The sequence below is a fragment of the Danio aesculapii genome, chromosome 5, assembly GCF_903798145.1.
Source record: "Danio aesculapii chromosome 5, fDanAes4.1, whole genome shotgun sequence".
Lineage (NCBI taxonomy): Eukaryota > Metazoa > Chordata > Actinopteri > Cypriniformes > Danionidae > Danio > Danio aesculapii.
In genome coordinates, this window is record NC_079439.1 from 59,417,424 (window position 1) to 59,435,054 (window position 17,631).

General features: G+C 38.8%; 2 protein-coding genes across 3 annotated transcripts in view; both read right to left on the reverse strand.

The window, feature by feature from the left end:
* ccdc15 (coiled-coil domain containing 15) overlaps positions 1-7,734 on the reverse strand; it is a 25,214-nt gene extending 17,480 nt beyond the window's left edge. The window contains exons 1-5 of the mRNA XM_056457054.1: positions 7,329-7,734; positions 4,450-4,599; positions 1,758-1,934; positions 1,551-1,667; positions 1,303-1,458 (exon numbers count right to left, since the gene is read on the reverse strand). Of these exons, the coding sequence (XP_056313029.1) occupies positions 1,303-1,458; positions 1,551-1,667; positions 1,758-1,934; positions 4,450-4,599; positions 7,329-7,526 (798 nt within the window). The 5' untranslated portion in view covers positions 7,527-7,734. The remainder of the gene's footprint in view (positions 1-1,302; positions 1,459-1,550; positions 1,668-1,757; positions 1,935-4,449; positions 4,600-7,328) is intronic.
* An 809-nt stretch (positions 7,735-8,543) lies between these two features.
* Positions 8,544-17,631, reverse strand: part of hepacamb (hepatic and glial cell adhesion molecule b) — a 29,234-nt gene continuing 20,146 nt past the window's right edge. Inside the window, exons 4-7 of one of the 2 annotated variants that reach the window (XM_056458571.1) lie at positions 16,509-16,602; positions 16,332-16,414; positions 14,695-14,762; positions 8,544-11,651 (exon numbers count right to left, since the gene is read on the reverse strand). In XM_056458571.1, the coding sequence (XP_056314546.1) occupies positions 11,322-11,651; positions 14,695-14,762; positions 16,332-16,414; positions 16,509-16,602 (575 nt within the window). In that variant the 3' untranslated portion in view covers positions 8,544-11,321. Of the gene's footprint in view, positions 11,652-14,694; positions 14,766-16,331; positions 16,415-16,508; positions 16,603-17,631 lie in introns of both variants that reach the window. The other variant, XM_056458570.1, reaches the window with a different exon arrangement.

The window sequence follows — 17,631 nt, forward strand, 5'->3', positions numbered from 1 at the left end:
AGTCAACCATCAAGAGAAGACTACACAAGAGTGAATACAGAGGGTTCACCACAAAATGTAAACCATTGGTGAGCCTCAAAAAAAGGAAGGCCAGATTAGAGCCTTTAAAAAAGCCTTCTCAGTGTTGGAACAACCTATCCTATGGACAGACGAGACCAAGATTAACTTGTACAAGAGTGATGGGAAGGGAAGAGTATAGAGAGAGGAAAGAAACTGCTCATGATACTATGCAGTGAAGCATGGTGGTAGCAGCGGCATGGCGTGGGCATGTATGGCTGTCAATGGAACTGGTTCTCTTGTATTTATTGACGTGACTGCTTCACAGTACAGATGGATAATGACACAAAGCACACAGCAAAAGCTCCAAAGAGTTTTAAAGGGAAGTGGAATGTTATGCAATGGCCAAGTCAATTACCTGACCAGAATCCGATTGAGCATGCATTTCAATTGTTGAAGACAAAACTGAATGGGAAAATGCCCCAAGAAAAAGCAGGAACTGAAGACAGTTGCAGTAGAGGCCTGGCAGAGCACCACCAGAGATCAAACCCAGCGCCTGGCGATGTCTATGCGTTCCAGACTTCAGGCTGTAATTGACTGCAAAGGATTTGCAACCAAGAATTAAAAATTTAAAGTTTGATTTATGATTATTATTCTGTCCAATTACTTTTGGACCCTTAACAAATGGGAGGCACATATGCAAACTGTTGTAATTCCTACATCATTCACCTGATTTGGATGTAATTACCCTCAAATTAAAGCTGACAGTCTGCAGTTAAAGCTCATTTCAAATCTATTGTGTTGGTGTATACAGCCAAAAATGTTAGAATTGTGTCGATGTGCAAAAATTTATGGACCTAACTGTATCTAATTATATTAACTTTACCATTTGGGGAAATCATTAATAATAATTTAAAAAGTAATAAATAACAAATGCAATAAAATTGAATAAAAATTTATGTATAATCTGAAATAATTTAGTGTCAGACAAAAAAACGTAACAGGAAATAAATTAAGTGCACTATTATTCAATAGAACAATTTACAAATTGCTCCAAACATATAGCTCTATTAAATTCTTGCATGTGGTCGTCTCACAAACATAGTCAGAACTGCGGAAACTACATTTTTTAAAGGTTTAAAATCCTAGTTTAGAAAATGTGTTTATAAATACAATTTCCCCTTTATTGCATTGTAGCAGCCCAGGTCACTTTCTTTCCAGCAAACTGAAAAACAATTTAACATAGTCTTTTCCGTGGGTGTGCCATCTGGAACTAAATTTAAATGCCACACAAGACCTTCCTACCATATCGTTCAGAAAAGTTACAGTCTTGCTTCGTTGGTGATGCAAATGGAGAGGTTGATCATGTTGCCCCAACAGCATCTCATCTTCCACTTCAACATCCTCCTCTCCTCTTTCAGTATAATCTTTCTGATCTTTCCAAGAGTGTGATTCAGATTTCTGTATTTAAAACAAAAGCCAAGATATTAATATACCTCAAAACCGACTGCTCAGGTCTCCAAAATGACCCAAATGCATCATGCATGACTCACATTTCTAGCAGGAGATATTTTCCATCTCCCACCAGGTAGCTGCGATAGTTCCTCTCCGTCTTGCACTGTCTGGCAAGCAGCTAGTCTGTGTCTCACCTGCTTCCTGACTTTACTGACCTGGAAACAGGGTAAAGAAACGCAACCTTACAACAAGATGCTGTAAAAAATGAATGCAAATATGATCAGTTGCTCTGGAAATACGCATACGTTATGTGTAAGGTGACTGTAAGAAAGAGACTCCGTCCCGTCAACACTGGCAGAGCGAGAGCTGGGACTGCAGATAACTCGCTCTGCATATGTCCATGAAGGGAATACATTGGTTTGAGGTGAAGGATGATGGGCTGCTTTACTGGTTTGTTGGTATATTTTGCCCTCACGTTCAACCTGAAAAAAAAAAGTTTGAACTGTTTGAAGATGTTGAACAAACTGAACAAATAAGTTTTTTGTTAAAGATTGTTGTGACTTTTTGCTTTCATTAGCTATTCAAACAAGATCCTGCTTGTGGTTGAAGAAAAAGAAAATACTAAACACGTATAAAGATCTAAAAAAATTGAAAGCCCTGACATACGTGTTTGCAATCCAAAGTAAAAAAAAATCCCATTTAATATTTTTTATGGTATTTTCTATTTTTTTCTTCTGAAGAAAGTTTTATTTCTTTTTGTTTGGCTGGAATAAAAACAAATGTAAAAAAAACATTTATAATTTAAATTTTTTTCTACAAAATAATCCATCTTTGTCCAGTGACTCGCCTAATTAACTTAGTTAAGTCTTTAAAGGTGCCCTTTAAAGAAAATCTACATATGTACAGTGCATCTGGAAAGTATTCATAGCGCTTGACTTTTTCCACATTTTTTTATGTTATAGCCTTATTCCAAAATTGATTAAATTAATTTATTTCTTCTAAATTCTACACACAATACCCCATAATGACAATGTGAAAAAAAAGCTTTTTTGAAATTGTTGCAAATTTATTAAAAATAAAAAACCTGAAAAAATCACATGAACATAAGTATTCACAGCCTTTGCCGTGAAGCTCTAAATTGAGCTATGGTACATTTTGTTTTCACTGATCATTCTTGAGATGTTTCAGCAGCTTAATTGAAGTTGACTTGTGGTAAATTCAGTTGATTGGACATGATTTGAAAAGGCATACACTTGTCTATATAAGGTCCCAGGGTCGACAGTACATGTTAAAGCACAAACCAAGCAAGAAGACAAAGGAATTGTCTGTAGATCTTTGAGACAGGGTTGTCTCGAGGCACAAGGCTGGGGAAGGGTAAAGAAAAATTTCTGCTGCTCTAAAAGATCCAATGAGCACAGTGGCCTCCATCATACGAAAGTGGAAGATGTTTGGAACCACCAGGACTCTTCCTAGAGCTGGCCGGCCATCTAACCTGAGTGATTAGGGGAGAAGGGCCTTAGTCAAGGAGGTAATCAATAACCCGATGGTCACTCTATCTGAGCTCCAGCGCTCTTCTGTGGAGAGAGGAGAACCTTAAAGAAAGACAACCATCTGTGCAGCAATCCACCAATCAGGCCTGTATGGTAGAGTGGCCAGACGGAAGCATCTCCCCACCTGAAGTTTGCCGAAAGGCATCTGAAGGACTCGTAGACTATAAGAAACAAAATTCTCTGGTCTGATGAGACTTAAATTGAACTCCTTGGAGTGAATGCCAGGCGTTGGAAAAAACCAGGCACTGCTTCACACCAGGCTAATACCATCCCTACAGTGAAGCATGATGGTGGCAGCATCATGCTGTGGGGATGTTTTTCAGCAGCAGGAACTGAAAGACTAGTCAGGATAGAGGGAAAGATGAATGCAGCAATGTACAGAGACATCCTGAGTGAAAACCTGCTTTACAGTGCTCTTGACCTCAGATGATTCTGAGGGCGACGATTCATCTTCCGGCAGGACAATGACCCAAAGCACACCGCCAAAATATCAATGGAGTGGCTTCACAACAACTCTGTGAATGTCCTTGATTGGCCCAGCCAGAGCCCAGACCTAAATCCTATTGAACATCTCTGGAGAGACTGCAGGTACTGCAAAGATGAATGGGCAAAAATTCTCAAAGACAGGTGTGCCAAGCTTGTGGCATCATAATCAAAAAGACTTGAGGCTGTAATTGCTGCCAAAGGTGCATCAACAAAGTATTGAGCAAAGGCTGTGAATACTTAGCACAGCACAGATGACATGCTGTGACACACATTCACAAACCGCATCTTGCAGCCAGTAATATTTGTACTTTTATTTTGTAATTTTCCATGTCGATTTTCAAACAAGCTTATGCTTGTAGGTGACAACCAAATACTTAAGGCACCTTTCAAAAAATTGTGATTCACTGAAAATAAGCTTTTAAGCATAAGCATACACAAAAATGTAAATAATATGAATGAAAGCTAAACAGAATTTTTTATTTTAAAACATTAAAAAACAACTGATTAAAAGGAAATAAAAAACTAAATTCATTCAGAATATTACGAAAAAAACATTATAGTAAATAAAGTGTGCTGTCGCCTCACAGCAAGAAGGTCGCTGGTTCGAGCCTCGGTTGGGTCAGTTGGCATTTCTGTGTGGAGTTTGCATGTTCTCCCTGCGTTCGCGTGGGTTTCCTCCAGGTGCTCCGGTTTCCCCCACAGTCCAAAGACATGCAGTCCAATTCATTTTGTCTTTGCGATGATGAAAGTAAATATTTTTCTTCTAGTTGTTAAGACGCCGGTAATTAGTTTAAAGTGCAATTTAAAGGCGTTCTAGGTTAATTAGTTTAACTAGGCAAGTTAAACAATAGTGTTTTATTCTGTAGCTAATCAAAATAAATAAATTATTAATGGGGCTAATATAACTGACTGCAAAAAAATTATTAAAAATTACTTAGAGACACTAGAGACTTTTTCTTACGCTCTGGTATGATCTGATGAGTTGCTGCTGTTTGCGCAGTTGGGCCTGCTGTGACACACGCTCACGAACAGCATCCTGGAATCGGCGCAGGCTCTCCTCTTTCTCTCGACGGGTCTCCTCCAGAAACTCTGCTGTGAGCAAAGCCTGGACCTGTGCACACAAGCTTACATTTGAGGGATTGTGCCTGCTATGAATTCTATCTGCATATGCAAACACAAACACGGTGCAAAGAAGGGCATGAAATACATTTTTTTTTCTATTATTTCTCTTTACAAACGTTGAGAGGTCATTTTAAATATGTCCATTTGATTGAAGTTCAAATTCTCTCTCTCATGTGTTTTTAAACATTTATGAGTTTCTTTCTTCTTCTGTTGAACACAAAATAAGACAATTTGAAGAATGCTGGTTGTTGGCACCGATTTCCATAGGAAAAATAAATTACTGAAGTCAATGGGTGCCAGCAATCAGCATTCTTCCGAATATCTAAATTTGTGCTCAACAGAAGATAGAAAGGTGTTAGAACATAGGTTTTAAAATAGGTATGGGTGAGTCTTTTATGACAGTTTTCATTTTTGAGTGAACTCTCCCTTTAATATATAATTCCTTCATTCATTCATTCTCCTGTTGGCTTAGTCCCTTTATTAATCTGCAATCGCCACAGCAGAATGAACCGCCAACTTATCCAGCATATGTTTTTTACGCAGCGGATGCCCTTCCAGCTGCAACCCATCACTGGGAAACACCCAAACACTTCCATTCACACACATACACTACTGACAATTTAGCTTACCCAATTCACCTATAGCACATGTCTTTGGACTGTGGGGGAAAACGAAGCACCCCGAGGAAACCCACACGAACACGAGGAGAACATGCAAACTCCACACAGAAATGCCAACTGACCCAGCCGAGGCTGGGTCTTTGTGGATTTTGCATGTTCTCTCTGTGTTCGTGTGGGTTTCCCCTGGGTGCTTCGGTTTCCTCTACAGTCCAAGACATGCAGTATAGGCGAATTGGATAAGCTAAATTGACCGTAGTGTATGTGTGTGAATGGTAGTAAATGTGTGTTTCCCAGTGATGGGTTGCAGCTGGAACAGTATCCGCTGTGTAAAACCATATGCTGGATAAGTTGGTGGTTCATTTCACGGTGGTGACGCCTGACGAATAAAGGGACTAAGCCGGGACTAATGCTCTCTCGTAAATAATAATTAATAAAGGGACTTAACAAAAAGAGTAAGCCGACAAGAAAATGAATGAATGAACGAACGAAATTGTAGTTAATGATAATAACCCTGGTAAAGGCCAAATTAATAAATATATTAATAAATATTTTATTGCATATATTTGTGTTCATCTTTATACTTTACATTTTCTCATAGTTGAAGTCAACTATGGCTACAGCTACAGATCAGGTCTGTCTCTCTTGGTGTGTGTTTACCCTGTACACTTACAGGCCACTTTGTTAGGTACACCTTAGTACTGGGTTGGACCCACATTTGCCTTCAGAACTGCTTTAATCCTTCATGGCATAGATTTACAAGGTGCTGGGAATATTCCTCAGAGGATTTTGGTCCATATTGACATGATAGCATCACGCAGTTGCTGCAAATTTGTCGGCTGCACATCCATGATGCAAATCTCTTGTTCCACCACATCTCAAAGGTGCTCAATTGGATTGAGATATAGTGACTGTGGAGGCCATTTGAGTACAGTAAACTCATTGTCGTGTTTAAGAAACCAGTCTGAGATGTTTCGCGCTTTATGACATTGTGCGTTATCCTGCTGGAAGTAGCCATCAGAAGATGGGTACGCTGTGATCATAAAGGGATGGACATGGTCAGTAACAATACTCAGGTAGGCTGTGGCGTTGACACAATGCTCAATTGGTACTAATGGGCCCAAAGTGTGCTAAGAAAATATCCCCCAGACCATTACACCACCAGCAGCCTGACCCGTTGAAACAAGGCAGGATGGATCCATGCTCTCATGTTGTTGACGCCAAATTCTGACCCTACCATCCAAATGTCACAGCAGAAATTGAGACTTTGTCCAATTTTGTTGAGCCTGTGTGATTTGTAGCCTCAGTTTCCTGTTCTTAGCTGACAGGAGTGGCACCCGGTGTGGTCTTCTGCTGCTGTAGCCCATCTGCCTCAAATTTCGATGTGTTATCTGTTCAGAGATGCTCATCTGCATACCTCAGTTGTAATAAGTGGTTGTTTGAGTTATTGTTGCCTTTCTATCAGCTGGAACCATTCTGGCCATTCTCCTCTGACCTCTGGCATCAACAAGTCATAGGTGTCCACAGAACTGCCGCTCACAGGATATTTTCTCTTTTTCGGGTTAATCACTGTAAACCCTAGAGATGGTTGTGCGTGAAAATCCCAGTAGATCCGCAGTCTCTGAAATACTCAGACCAGCCCATCTGGCACCAACAACCACGCCACGTTCAAAGTCACTTAAATCACCATTCTTCCCCATTCTGATGCTCGGATTGAACTGCAGCAGTTGGTCTCGACCCTGTCTACATGCCTAAATGCATTGAGTTGCTGCCATGTGATTGGTTGATTGCACATTTGCGTTAACGAGCAGTTGGACAGGCGTACCTAATAAAGTGGCCGGTGAGTATGTACCAAATGTTCCCACAACTTGTATAACAGTACAGTACCAGTACATTTTGACCTTGTCGATATTTTTTTTTTATCTTAAAATGGCTAATAAATCACATAGACTGAACATTTAACTATTTTAAACAATGTTAAAATGCAGATTGTTGAGTGGAGGTTGGGTTAAGGGGGTAGAATATCCATTTTGTAAAATAAAAATATCCTTGCGTCCATGTAAGTCCTCATCAAGATATCTGTACGAGTGTGTGTTCTTACCGCGGGATGTTCTTGACACTCTTCTCCGCTCTCGACCCAAACACCCACAGGCGCTACAGCGGGGTTCCTCTCGGCCAACACTTTCACATCTCTGGCCTTTCTCCTGCTTCCAGAGCCAACCATTTTATTCTCCTTCAACATTTTTTTCTGAGCTATCGAAAGGCAGACCCTTTCTCTGGCGGTTCTAGCTTGACTCATTACGGTTTAAACTGAATAACTGTAACTATCATTTGGCTTTGGGGGAGTCACTAAAGTTCAGACATTTTAACAAGATCGATCCTTGGAGCAGGAACAAAGCTTTTTTACATGAGTCGTTTTTAATGCATAGCGACTCGTAAGTATCGCAAATCGTTTTTTATAATATATTTCAAACTTCTACAACTGTCAGAGTTAAATCGCCGTTGTCAATGACGCTAACGGAATCAACACAAGTTTCTCCCCGCCTATCTGTGATTCTATTGGCTACAGCTTTGCAAAGATAGGATTTGATTAGTCGACAGTAACGTCAGTCAAGTCATTAGCGAGTTGGTCACGCCTGATGTGCTCATAAATAGATGTTCGATGAGGGACAGAAAGCCAGTTAGTTTAAGTTCCCTGCACGACAGTTTTAAGCGACTCAAATATGATCAAATATCCCGGTTTTAGAGATAATTCCAAACGTGAAATGTCTTGTTATAAATATAATGTAAATTTTGTATAAATTATAGAATTATTGTGTATAACATAGTTGTTTATTCAACACCTGACTGCAAACTGAACATTTTCAAAATGTAGATAAAATTGTTATACGTGTAAGAAGTTGCCATTGAAATCTCACTATGTGCTTTAAAAACATTCTTCATGCCTAAAACAAATTTAGAGGCTTTGTTTTTCCACGGGGTAATTTATTAGCATTTCCTGTTCTTATTTGTGTTTCAGTCTTCAACTTATACATTTATGCATGGGTATATCAATCAACAGAAGAACAGCCTGCTCCCTTTACAATGCTTGTTCTCAACGGCCATGCCCATGAATAACAAGGAGACTACTGTGTCTTTTGTGTGAATCAGCATGCCCATTGTCTCTCCGTTTCCTGGAACAGTATGAACTTCAGTGAGAGAGACACCGTTACATAATGCTTAGATTATTAGCAGGAAAAACACTGCAACAAAATAACATCAGAAATGTGAAAGACTGCAAGTAGGTCTTCTTCAATGTTTTATTTAACATCTTAACATTCTCTACTTGTCATTTACATTCACCAAAATAACAACAAGCCTAAAAAATGTAATAAAAAAAGAAAATAAGACAACCATTCACTGTTGGCTTGACAAAGCCTGGTCAATACAACAGTTTTGGGAGTGTAGTTTGAATACATGACAACTGTTTTTCTAGATCTAGGCATGAATCTGGATTAGCTGACCATATAGTTAATTTTCAGTCTCATTTGCACCAATCTTGGGTTTTAACATGAGGCAGCTTGATTTTAATCACTCTTTGTTGCCATGGTATTAACTGAGCTAGCTTAATGGTACCTAAAACCCAGAATTGGTGCAAACTAGTTTGAAACTTAACAGCCTAACCAGCTAATCATGGTACAGGGTCCCGGTCATGCCTTACAACTTGGCTAAACACACCCACTTGGAAGCTTCTCATATAGCCAGTAAAACTCTGATTATAGCTGGTTCCGATGTGTATAACTGAAGTCTTAACCCTGCTGAAAAATCCAGCTTAAACCAGCCTAGGCTGGTTTTAGCTGGTTGACCAGCCTGGTTTTATAGGGGTTTTGGCCATTTTCAGGCTGGCCAGCTAAATCCAGCTAAGACCAGCTTGACCAGCCTGGTTTAAGCTGGACATAGCTGGTTTTGGCTGGGCTCCCAGCCTGTCTAGGCTGGTCAAGCTGGTTTTAGCTAGTCATTTTCTAGCCTGACCAGCTAAGACCAGGCTGGAAATGGCTGGCCACCAGCCTGGAAATGGCCAAAACTCCTCTAAAACCAGGCTGGTCGACCAGCTAAAACCAGCCAACCAGCCTAGGCTTGTTTAAGCTGTTTTTTTCAGTAGGGAGAAGTTAACCTTCAGGACAGTGGCCCGCTATGTTGACAGTTTAATCATTTCTGTAATAATTGCACATGAGTGCATCAGTTGTCCTCAGTGCGAAAAGACGGAACTCAAAATCAGAGTCATTTTTGGAAAGGGTTCAAATACAGAAAAACAAAGAATCTGTGGGACATCTGGGATTTCTGAAGAACAGCATGCAGTTTAACAGGTCAGGACAAACAAAGGGACTCATGAACTATCACTAAGCAAAAGACACAACTGTGAATCATTCAGGTAACTACTATGTGTATTTTTATTAATTCAACTATTTTTTTGTTTCTTTTGTGGGCTATATGTATTCAGGTCAGTACTAAGTAAAAATAATGTATTTTATTTGAGCCCTCTTAAAATGGTAAAATAATCACCATTTTGTATTGGTCAAGGTGTAGCCAATGTAAATTTCTGACACCAACTGAATATAGTTTGTACAAATAAGCAGTTCTTTAGAGTTTGTATATTTTTTACTCACACACGTCTGATTTCAGCCGAACAGAGGAAATGAACGCTGGAAGATGTCCAAGTAAAATCAGATGGAGCTTCAGAGCCACAACCACCAAATAAATAATCTGAAAAGTGGCAGATATAAGGTGTTTACCACCTTAAACAGACCTTCCAGAAAAGGGTTCGTGCACCTGCTTAAATCTTGGTGTATTCATTGGCGGGACGACGCAGTGGCGCAGTAGGTAGTGCTGTCACCTCACTGCAAGAAGGTCGCTGGTTCGAGCCTCCGCTGGGTCGATTAGAGTTTCTGTGTGGAGTTTGCTTGTTCTTCCTCCGCCGTGGGTTTCCTCTGGGTGCTCCGGTTTCCCCCACAGTCCAAAGACATGGAGTACAGGTGAATTGTGTTGGCTAAATTGTCCGTAGTGTATGAGTGTGTATGGATTTTTCCCAGAGATGGGTTGCAGCTGGAAGGGCATCCGCTGCGTGAAAAATGTGCTGGATAAGTTGGCGGTTCATTCTGCTGTGGCAACCCCAGATTAATAAAGGGACTAAGCCGAAAAGAAAATGAATGAATGAATGTAATCTTTGGCCTGATTTAATTTGAAATGACATCACACCATTTATTATTTGTTTGCCTTAAGCTTAATTCACATTTCTCTGTCAAGTGTATATGGTATTAATGACATAGCCTATTTGTAGTTATGTGCCATTTGCTGGATAAATTTGCCACTTCACAATTAGTTGGACCAATTCACCTCTTCCTCATGTGGTTTAGACAGTGATTCCTATCATCTTAACCATCTCATTTCGGCATTTTAGTTTTGGTAATTTCAGTATCAATCAGCTCCAAACCAACAAAGAATTCCATCACAAGCTAGCGTTCACTGCAGAACAAAGCAACAGAGCTTAAACAGTGTCAACAGTGTTGATAGACTATGCACTACAGTGTTTAATCAGGGCAGAGGTATAAATTGGGCTTTAGATGAATTATGACAGAAAATCATAATTCATAGTAATAAAAAATTGAAGTACTGTGCTGAGTTTGCTTGGTGTAGCTGAAAGGCTTTATCAAGCCAACACAATCACATTTTATTTCTGAAAGTGAAGATTTCCTAGCGTGTTAAATCGACTGAACATTCACTATATGCTTTCATCTACTGGTGCAGGGGTCACCAATCTTGCTCCTGGAGGGCCGGTGTCCCTGCAGGATTTAGCTCCAACTTGCTTCAAGACACCTGCCTGGATGTTTTAAGTATACCTAGTAAGACCTTGATTAGCTTGTTCAGGTGGGTTTGATTAGGGTTGGAGCTAAAATCTGCAGGACACCAGCCCTCCAGAAACAAGTTTGGTGACCCCTGTACTAGTGGATGTTTTTGGAGCATAGACTCATGTGTATTTACAAATGTACATACATTAATGTAAAAGTATCTGTGCAGGTCAATACAGCGTCTGTCTTTTTGCATCATATACAGTAGTCTATGCTTTTGGGGAGCCTCTGGGATCCTGTGGAGGGGTGGATGGATCCTGAGGCCTCCTGGCTGGATTAAAGGACACAGGGGATTGGGAGGCTTGACTGGACCCCCGGATATGGGGCGAGGAGGGTGCCGGGGGGCTCTCGCTGTGTCCTCTCCTGCGGCGGTGGTGCGGTGGGGATTTGGTGGAGGTGCGAGGATATCGGCGAGAGGAGCGAGCTGGCGGCTCCAGTGAGTCAGATGGAGGAGGTATTGAGCTGCTGTAGCTTGGAGGACTGCTGCTGTTGGAGGTGCAGGTTTCACATGCTGATGCTGGTTCGCCAGGAGGAGAATCCTGGAGATGTCAAGTGAGGCATTTCACACGCCTACATCAGTGCTCTTTCATATTAGCAAGACGGCAACACTATAGATTGCAGCCAGCAAACGACATAGGAAGTAAACTGAATTTACATCTTACTTTTTTGCAATAATAGTGTACATTTTCAGTACATCTAAGAGAACAATATAAAATGTTTGGGGTAACCATCACCACTTTAATTTAAAGCACACAAATGTTATATTTACCTTGTAATAGACAAGTAGGTAACAAGCATTACCCTAATTTAGATGCTATGGTTTCATTTCGAATTTAGCATGTATGCCATGGAAGTAATTGTTTTGCACCAACTCTAACTCTCCAACACCTTCATCACATCATAAAATATGTACCATTAAAGTGCAATGCAGTTGAAAACATGATAGGGTACTTGTACCAGTGCTTATACAGCTTATATACTTGCTTACATAGTATATAGTGCTTATATAAAAAAGTCCACAGAGCAGGGGGTTATAACCAGATTGGGGAAGTCCCAGAGTAAAATGAGAAAATATGATACACCGGTGTTTTGGAATATGGAAAAACTGTATCTGATTGGGCAGTTAAAAGATTTTACCTGGGCCATCACCATACAGGTAGATCTGTCTTTGTGGGATAGCAGCGTAATTACAATAAGTGAGATCCGAGATGTGACTTGCCACAGATAACTGTTGCGGGGTGATTAAAGTCCATCAATACCTTTTATTACGTTTGGCTAGCTAAAGCTATTTACTCCTGGGATCTACTTGTCTCTTTTATTCCTGTTTATGTAAAGCACTTTGAATTGCCACTGTGTTTGAAATGTACATTGCCTTATATAGTACACAGTATATAGTGCTTATATACTGTGTAATTTCACAATGCACATTAAACTAACAAAAGATACATTTAGGGTGGCAATAGCCCCTTTCACACAGTGATACCGGTAAATATCTGGAAAATTTACGGATTGACTATACGGGTAAATTCAAAAAAGCGATGTTCACACAGGTACGGACATTCTGGAATTATTGCGGAGAAGACTATTCACACATCCATTTCAAAATACTGGTGAATTCTGACATCATTGACACTTTGATGAAAACATATGGCAGAACACTTTCACATGTCGAGATGTACATAATGCTCACCAGAGCATTGCTTCACGTGCACGCGCGTCACACAGCTGAAGCAGAGCTTAAGGGTAAACAAACAACGGTTTGTCATAAGAATTTTATCGATAATTTTTTACACAGTTGGCGTTAATAATGAACATAGAAACGTTATCTGACTAACATTCATTCATTCAATCATTTTCTTTTCGGCTTAGTCCTTTTATTAATCTGGGGTCGCCACAGCGGAATGAACCGCCAACTTATCCAGCACATGTTTTACACAGCGGATGCCCTTCTAGCTGCAACCCATCTCTGGAAAACATCCATATACACTCATACACTACAGATAATTTAGCCTTCCCAATTCACCTGTACCGCATGTCTTTGGACTGTGGGGGAAAGTGGAGCACCCGGAGGAAACCCACGCGAACACAGAGAGAACATGCAAACTCCACACAGAAACGCCAACTGACCCATCCGAGGCTCGAACTAGCGACCTTCTTGCTCTAAGGCAGCAGCACTACCTACTGCGCCACTGCGTCATCTGTCTAACATCTAGCAGCTAAATGTGTGTGTAAAAAATATTAAAAGTCTTTTGTTTTCATAAACAGTGCAGATGTGAATGCATCTTAGTGTTCTTATTGGCTGGATTAGACATCTCATGTCCGCGTGTTCTAAATGTAAACATGCTCATTCCCGTAATTTTTCTTATGCGTTCATACAGTGCAGCATTCCGGCAAATTACCAGTAATGTTACAACTTCTCTTTCTGGAAAATTGCCAGAATGAATTTACTGGTACTTTCAAAAAGGACCTGTACACACATGATCCCTTGCGATAGTTGCGATATTTTTGCAAAATTGCGATAATTTTCTGGAAAGCTCTGTATGTGTGAAAGTAGCTATTAAATCCATTTACTGTATTAATCTGGATATCCTGCATTTTGCATTCTTACAATCTGTAAACACATGAGGGGCTTTGTGATCATGCATGGCTGTCTGTTTCAAAAAACTGCTTACTCTTCCTTTAAGCCTCTCCTGTTTTCAAAATAAGAGTTAAACATACATAAGAAGTATAATTTAAGCTTAGATAAATATAAAATCAAGGGAAAACATTGTCATTGTAATTTTACTAAAAAATGTTGTAGCCGATGAGGAGGCTTGTATATTAATGATCCCTTAAGAGTCTTTTGCTCTGATTAACTCTGATTTGCTCTGTTTTTCACTCACATGAGGAAACAATGGTGTTTGAGGCGGTATGTCATTCCCATGTACTGTACTCTTATTATTTTATGTTGTCTAGGTATATCCAGATTTTCATTCCATGGCCATTTAAGTACAATTTAAAATAGGCAAGACAACTAGAAAAAGGCATGATTAAAATATAATAGTATATAGTAATTTCTGCTGGAATAAGGTTCCATGTTTTTACTGTGTACATTCAAGTGTTATCCCATTGTTTCTCATCTAATAAACATATCTTACATGGTAGGTATAACTTTTATTAAGTTAAATTAAAGTGCTTGTTATTCCTTAGTTCCAAGGTAAATATAAGGTAAATATAACATTTACAGGGTGTAAATTAAAGTAACCTTATTAAACATTTCATATTGTCCCCCTAGACTTACACATTCCTTCTGTGTAAATTCAGTTTACTTAATAAAATTGCAGGGTGTAATCAAAATCATTGCCAACAAGACTATAACACATAAACATGATCATCTCATAGTTTGTTCTGTGTATTAGAATATGTGGTAAAACATGAATATTAATATGTGAAGCAGTCATGTGGTTGCAGGTTTGGCCTTTGCTCTCTGACTCACAGACAGCTCTACTGAGGAAATGGAGCACTCATCCACTCTAAAGGCTATTTTTAAACAGAAAGCTGGTGTGATGGGAGAGATGCAATTAAATAATGATGTCATAATACCTTCTCTTTCAAAATGTAGAGCGATACAGGATTCCTGCGTTCATGGTCAGTCATTATGGGGATGGCATCTTCTTGAAACAAAAATTAACAATTACATAGGTATAAAATAATATAACAAAATCCATTTGTAATATATAGAGAAACAATATACAATTATTTTATACAATTAAACTATTGTTTATTATGCAATTATTGAAATTAAAATGACACTATCATAGTAAAATAATGTATAATATAATATAATATAATATAATATAATATAATATAATATAATATAATATAATATAATATAATATAATATAATATAATATAATATAATACAATATAATATAAATAATCACTCACCGGCCACTTTATAAGGCACACCTGTCCAACTGCTCTTTTAACGCACATTTCTAATTAGCCAATCACACAGCAGCAACTCAATGCATTTAGGCATGTCAACATGGTCTGATCTGCATGTCAACACGATCTGCTGCAGTTCAAACTGAGCATCAGAATTGGGAAGAAAGGTGATTTAAGTGACTTTGAACATGGCATGGTTGTTGGTGCCAGATGGGCTGGTCTGAGTATTTCAGAAACTGGTCATCTACTGGGATTTTCATGCACAACCATCTCTAGGGTTTACCCAATTGCCCAAAAAAGAGAAAATATCCAGTGAGGGTTCTGTGGGCACAAATGCCTTTTTGATGCCAGATGTCAGAGGAGAATGGCCAGACTGGTTCGAGGTGATAGAAAGACAACAGTAACGCAAATAACCACACATTACAACCGAGGTATACAGAAGAGCATCTCTGAACGCACAATACGCCTAACCTTGAGGTGGATGGGCTACAGCAGCAGAAGACCACACTGGGTGCCACGCCTGTCAGCTAAGAACAGTAAACTGAGGCTACAATTCACACAGGCTCACCAAAATTGGACTACAGAAGATTGGAAAAACATTGTCTGATCTGATGAGTCTCGATTTCTGCTGTGACATTCGGATTGTAGAGTCAGAAATTGACGTGAAAGACAACAACATGAAAGGATGGATCCATCCTGCCTTATATCAGAGGTTCAGGCTGCTGGTGGTGGTGTAATGTGTGGGGGATATTTTGTTTTGCTAACCTTTGGGCTCATTAGTACCAATTGAGTATCGTGTCAATGCCACAGCCTACCTGAGTATTGTTGCTGACCATGTCCATCCCTTTGTGACCACAGCGTACCCATTTTCTGATGACTACTTACAGCAGAATAACGCACCATGTCATAAAGCACGAATCATCTCAGACTGGTTTCTTAAACATGACAATGAGTTCACTGTACTCAAATGGCCTCCACAGTCACCAGAGCTCAATCCAACAGAGCACCTTTGGGATGTAGTGAAACAGGAGGTTCGCATTATGGATGTGCAGCTGATAAATCTGCAGCAACTGCGTAAAGCTATCATGTGAATATGGAGCATAATCTCTGAGGAATATTTCTAGTACTTTGTTGAATCTATGCCATGAAGCATTAAGGCAGTTTTGAAGGCAAAAGTGGGTTCAACTCGGCACCAGAAAGGTGTACCTAAAAAAGTGGCCAGTGAGATATATATATATATATATATAGTATCAATGTTAAATGAAGTAACAACACAATTATGTATTACATACCCTCTGGCTTGACATCATGATACCTGATGTGGTGGTTTTGTGGAATAGTTCTTGGTATAGATTTGGACTTCTGTCTTTTTGATCTGTTTATACATTTATATGTTAGCCTAATAAATGTTCATCCACACAAATAAGGTTACTTTAAGGATAGATGAGGCGTAAATAAAAAATTCATACTTTTTTGTTGGTTTCCAGCAAGCACACACAGTTACAAGGGTGATGAGGAGGAAGATGCCCACTGTAGACAGTATGATATAAAGGGAGCTCCTTTCTGCAAACATAACGACATTATAAGCCATTTTAGTTATTAAAAAGTTGCACAGGAAAAAGGCTTACCAAGCTCATTGGAAAAATGTGCCTTTACCAACATTTTAGCAAAACTCATACATTTAATTTGTGAAAGTTTTTTAGCTTCAAAGATAATTATATTTGTAGGGCAGATTATTAGTTAGAGCTGAATGATTCAAGGTAAACTAAGAATTATAATCATCTCACCATTCTGAATAGACAAAATAAGTAATAACAAAATAAAGTTACTTGTACGGCACACATATACCACATTTAACAACTATTATTAGGTCGCAATAAATCTGTTGGTAACACTTTATTTTGATGGTCCGTTTGAGTATTAGTAGACTGTCTGCTTAATATCTGTTGATACTGATCCTTCAACAGACATTTACCCGACTATAGAAACTTTGCAAGTACATTAACCCTAACCTCAACCTAACAAACGGACCATCAAAATAAACTGTGACTGATCTGTTTCTCAAAAAAATTTTTTATCATGCTGTTTAAAGAATATTTCATGCTTTTAAGCAAAATGTATAAAGCTGTTTTAACATTTAATCTATGAAGCATATCAATATCTATATACAAGCTACTAGTAACTATTTTTATAATAGCTGTTTAAAAAGTTAGTTACTTACTAGTGAATAATCTTTAGGTACATTTTGAAAAGATTGTAGTTACTTGTACTCTTTTATTACATGACACTTTTATAGTGCATTTCAGTAAGCAATATAACTATTCCATTGTTAAATATAGTAACCAATTTCAGTGCCTTTGACTTTTATGGGGAACTGTCATTGAGATATAAATCATACAGTTTTGTCTAGTTTGCATTTCAGTTGTGAAAAGTAGATTTTGAACAGGCCTAGTTATTCATTAGGTTCTAGAAACTAGAAATTATTATTTATACAGCATTTTTTGTAATTATTTCTTAGTCTTAATTGTATTATGTCTAATCCAAATGTCCACAGTAGATTTAAAACTTGAGATACTTTTCCCAAAATTTTTA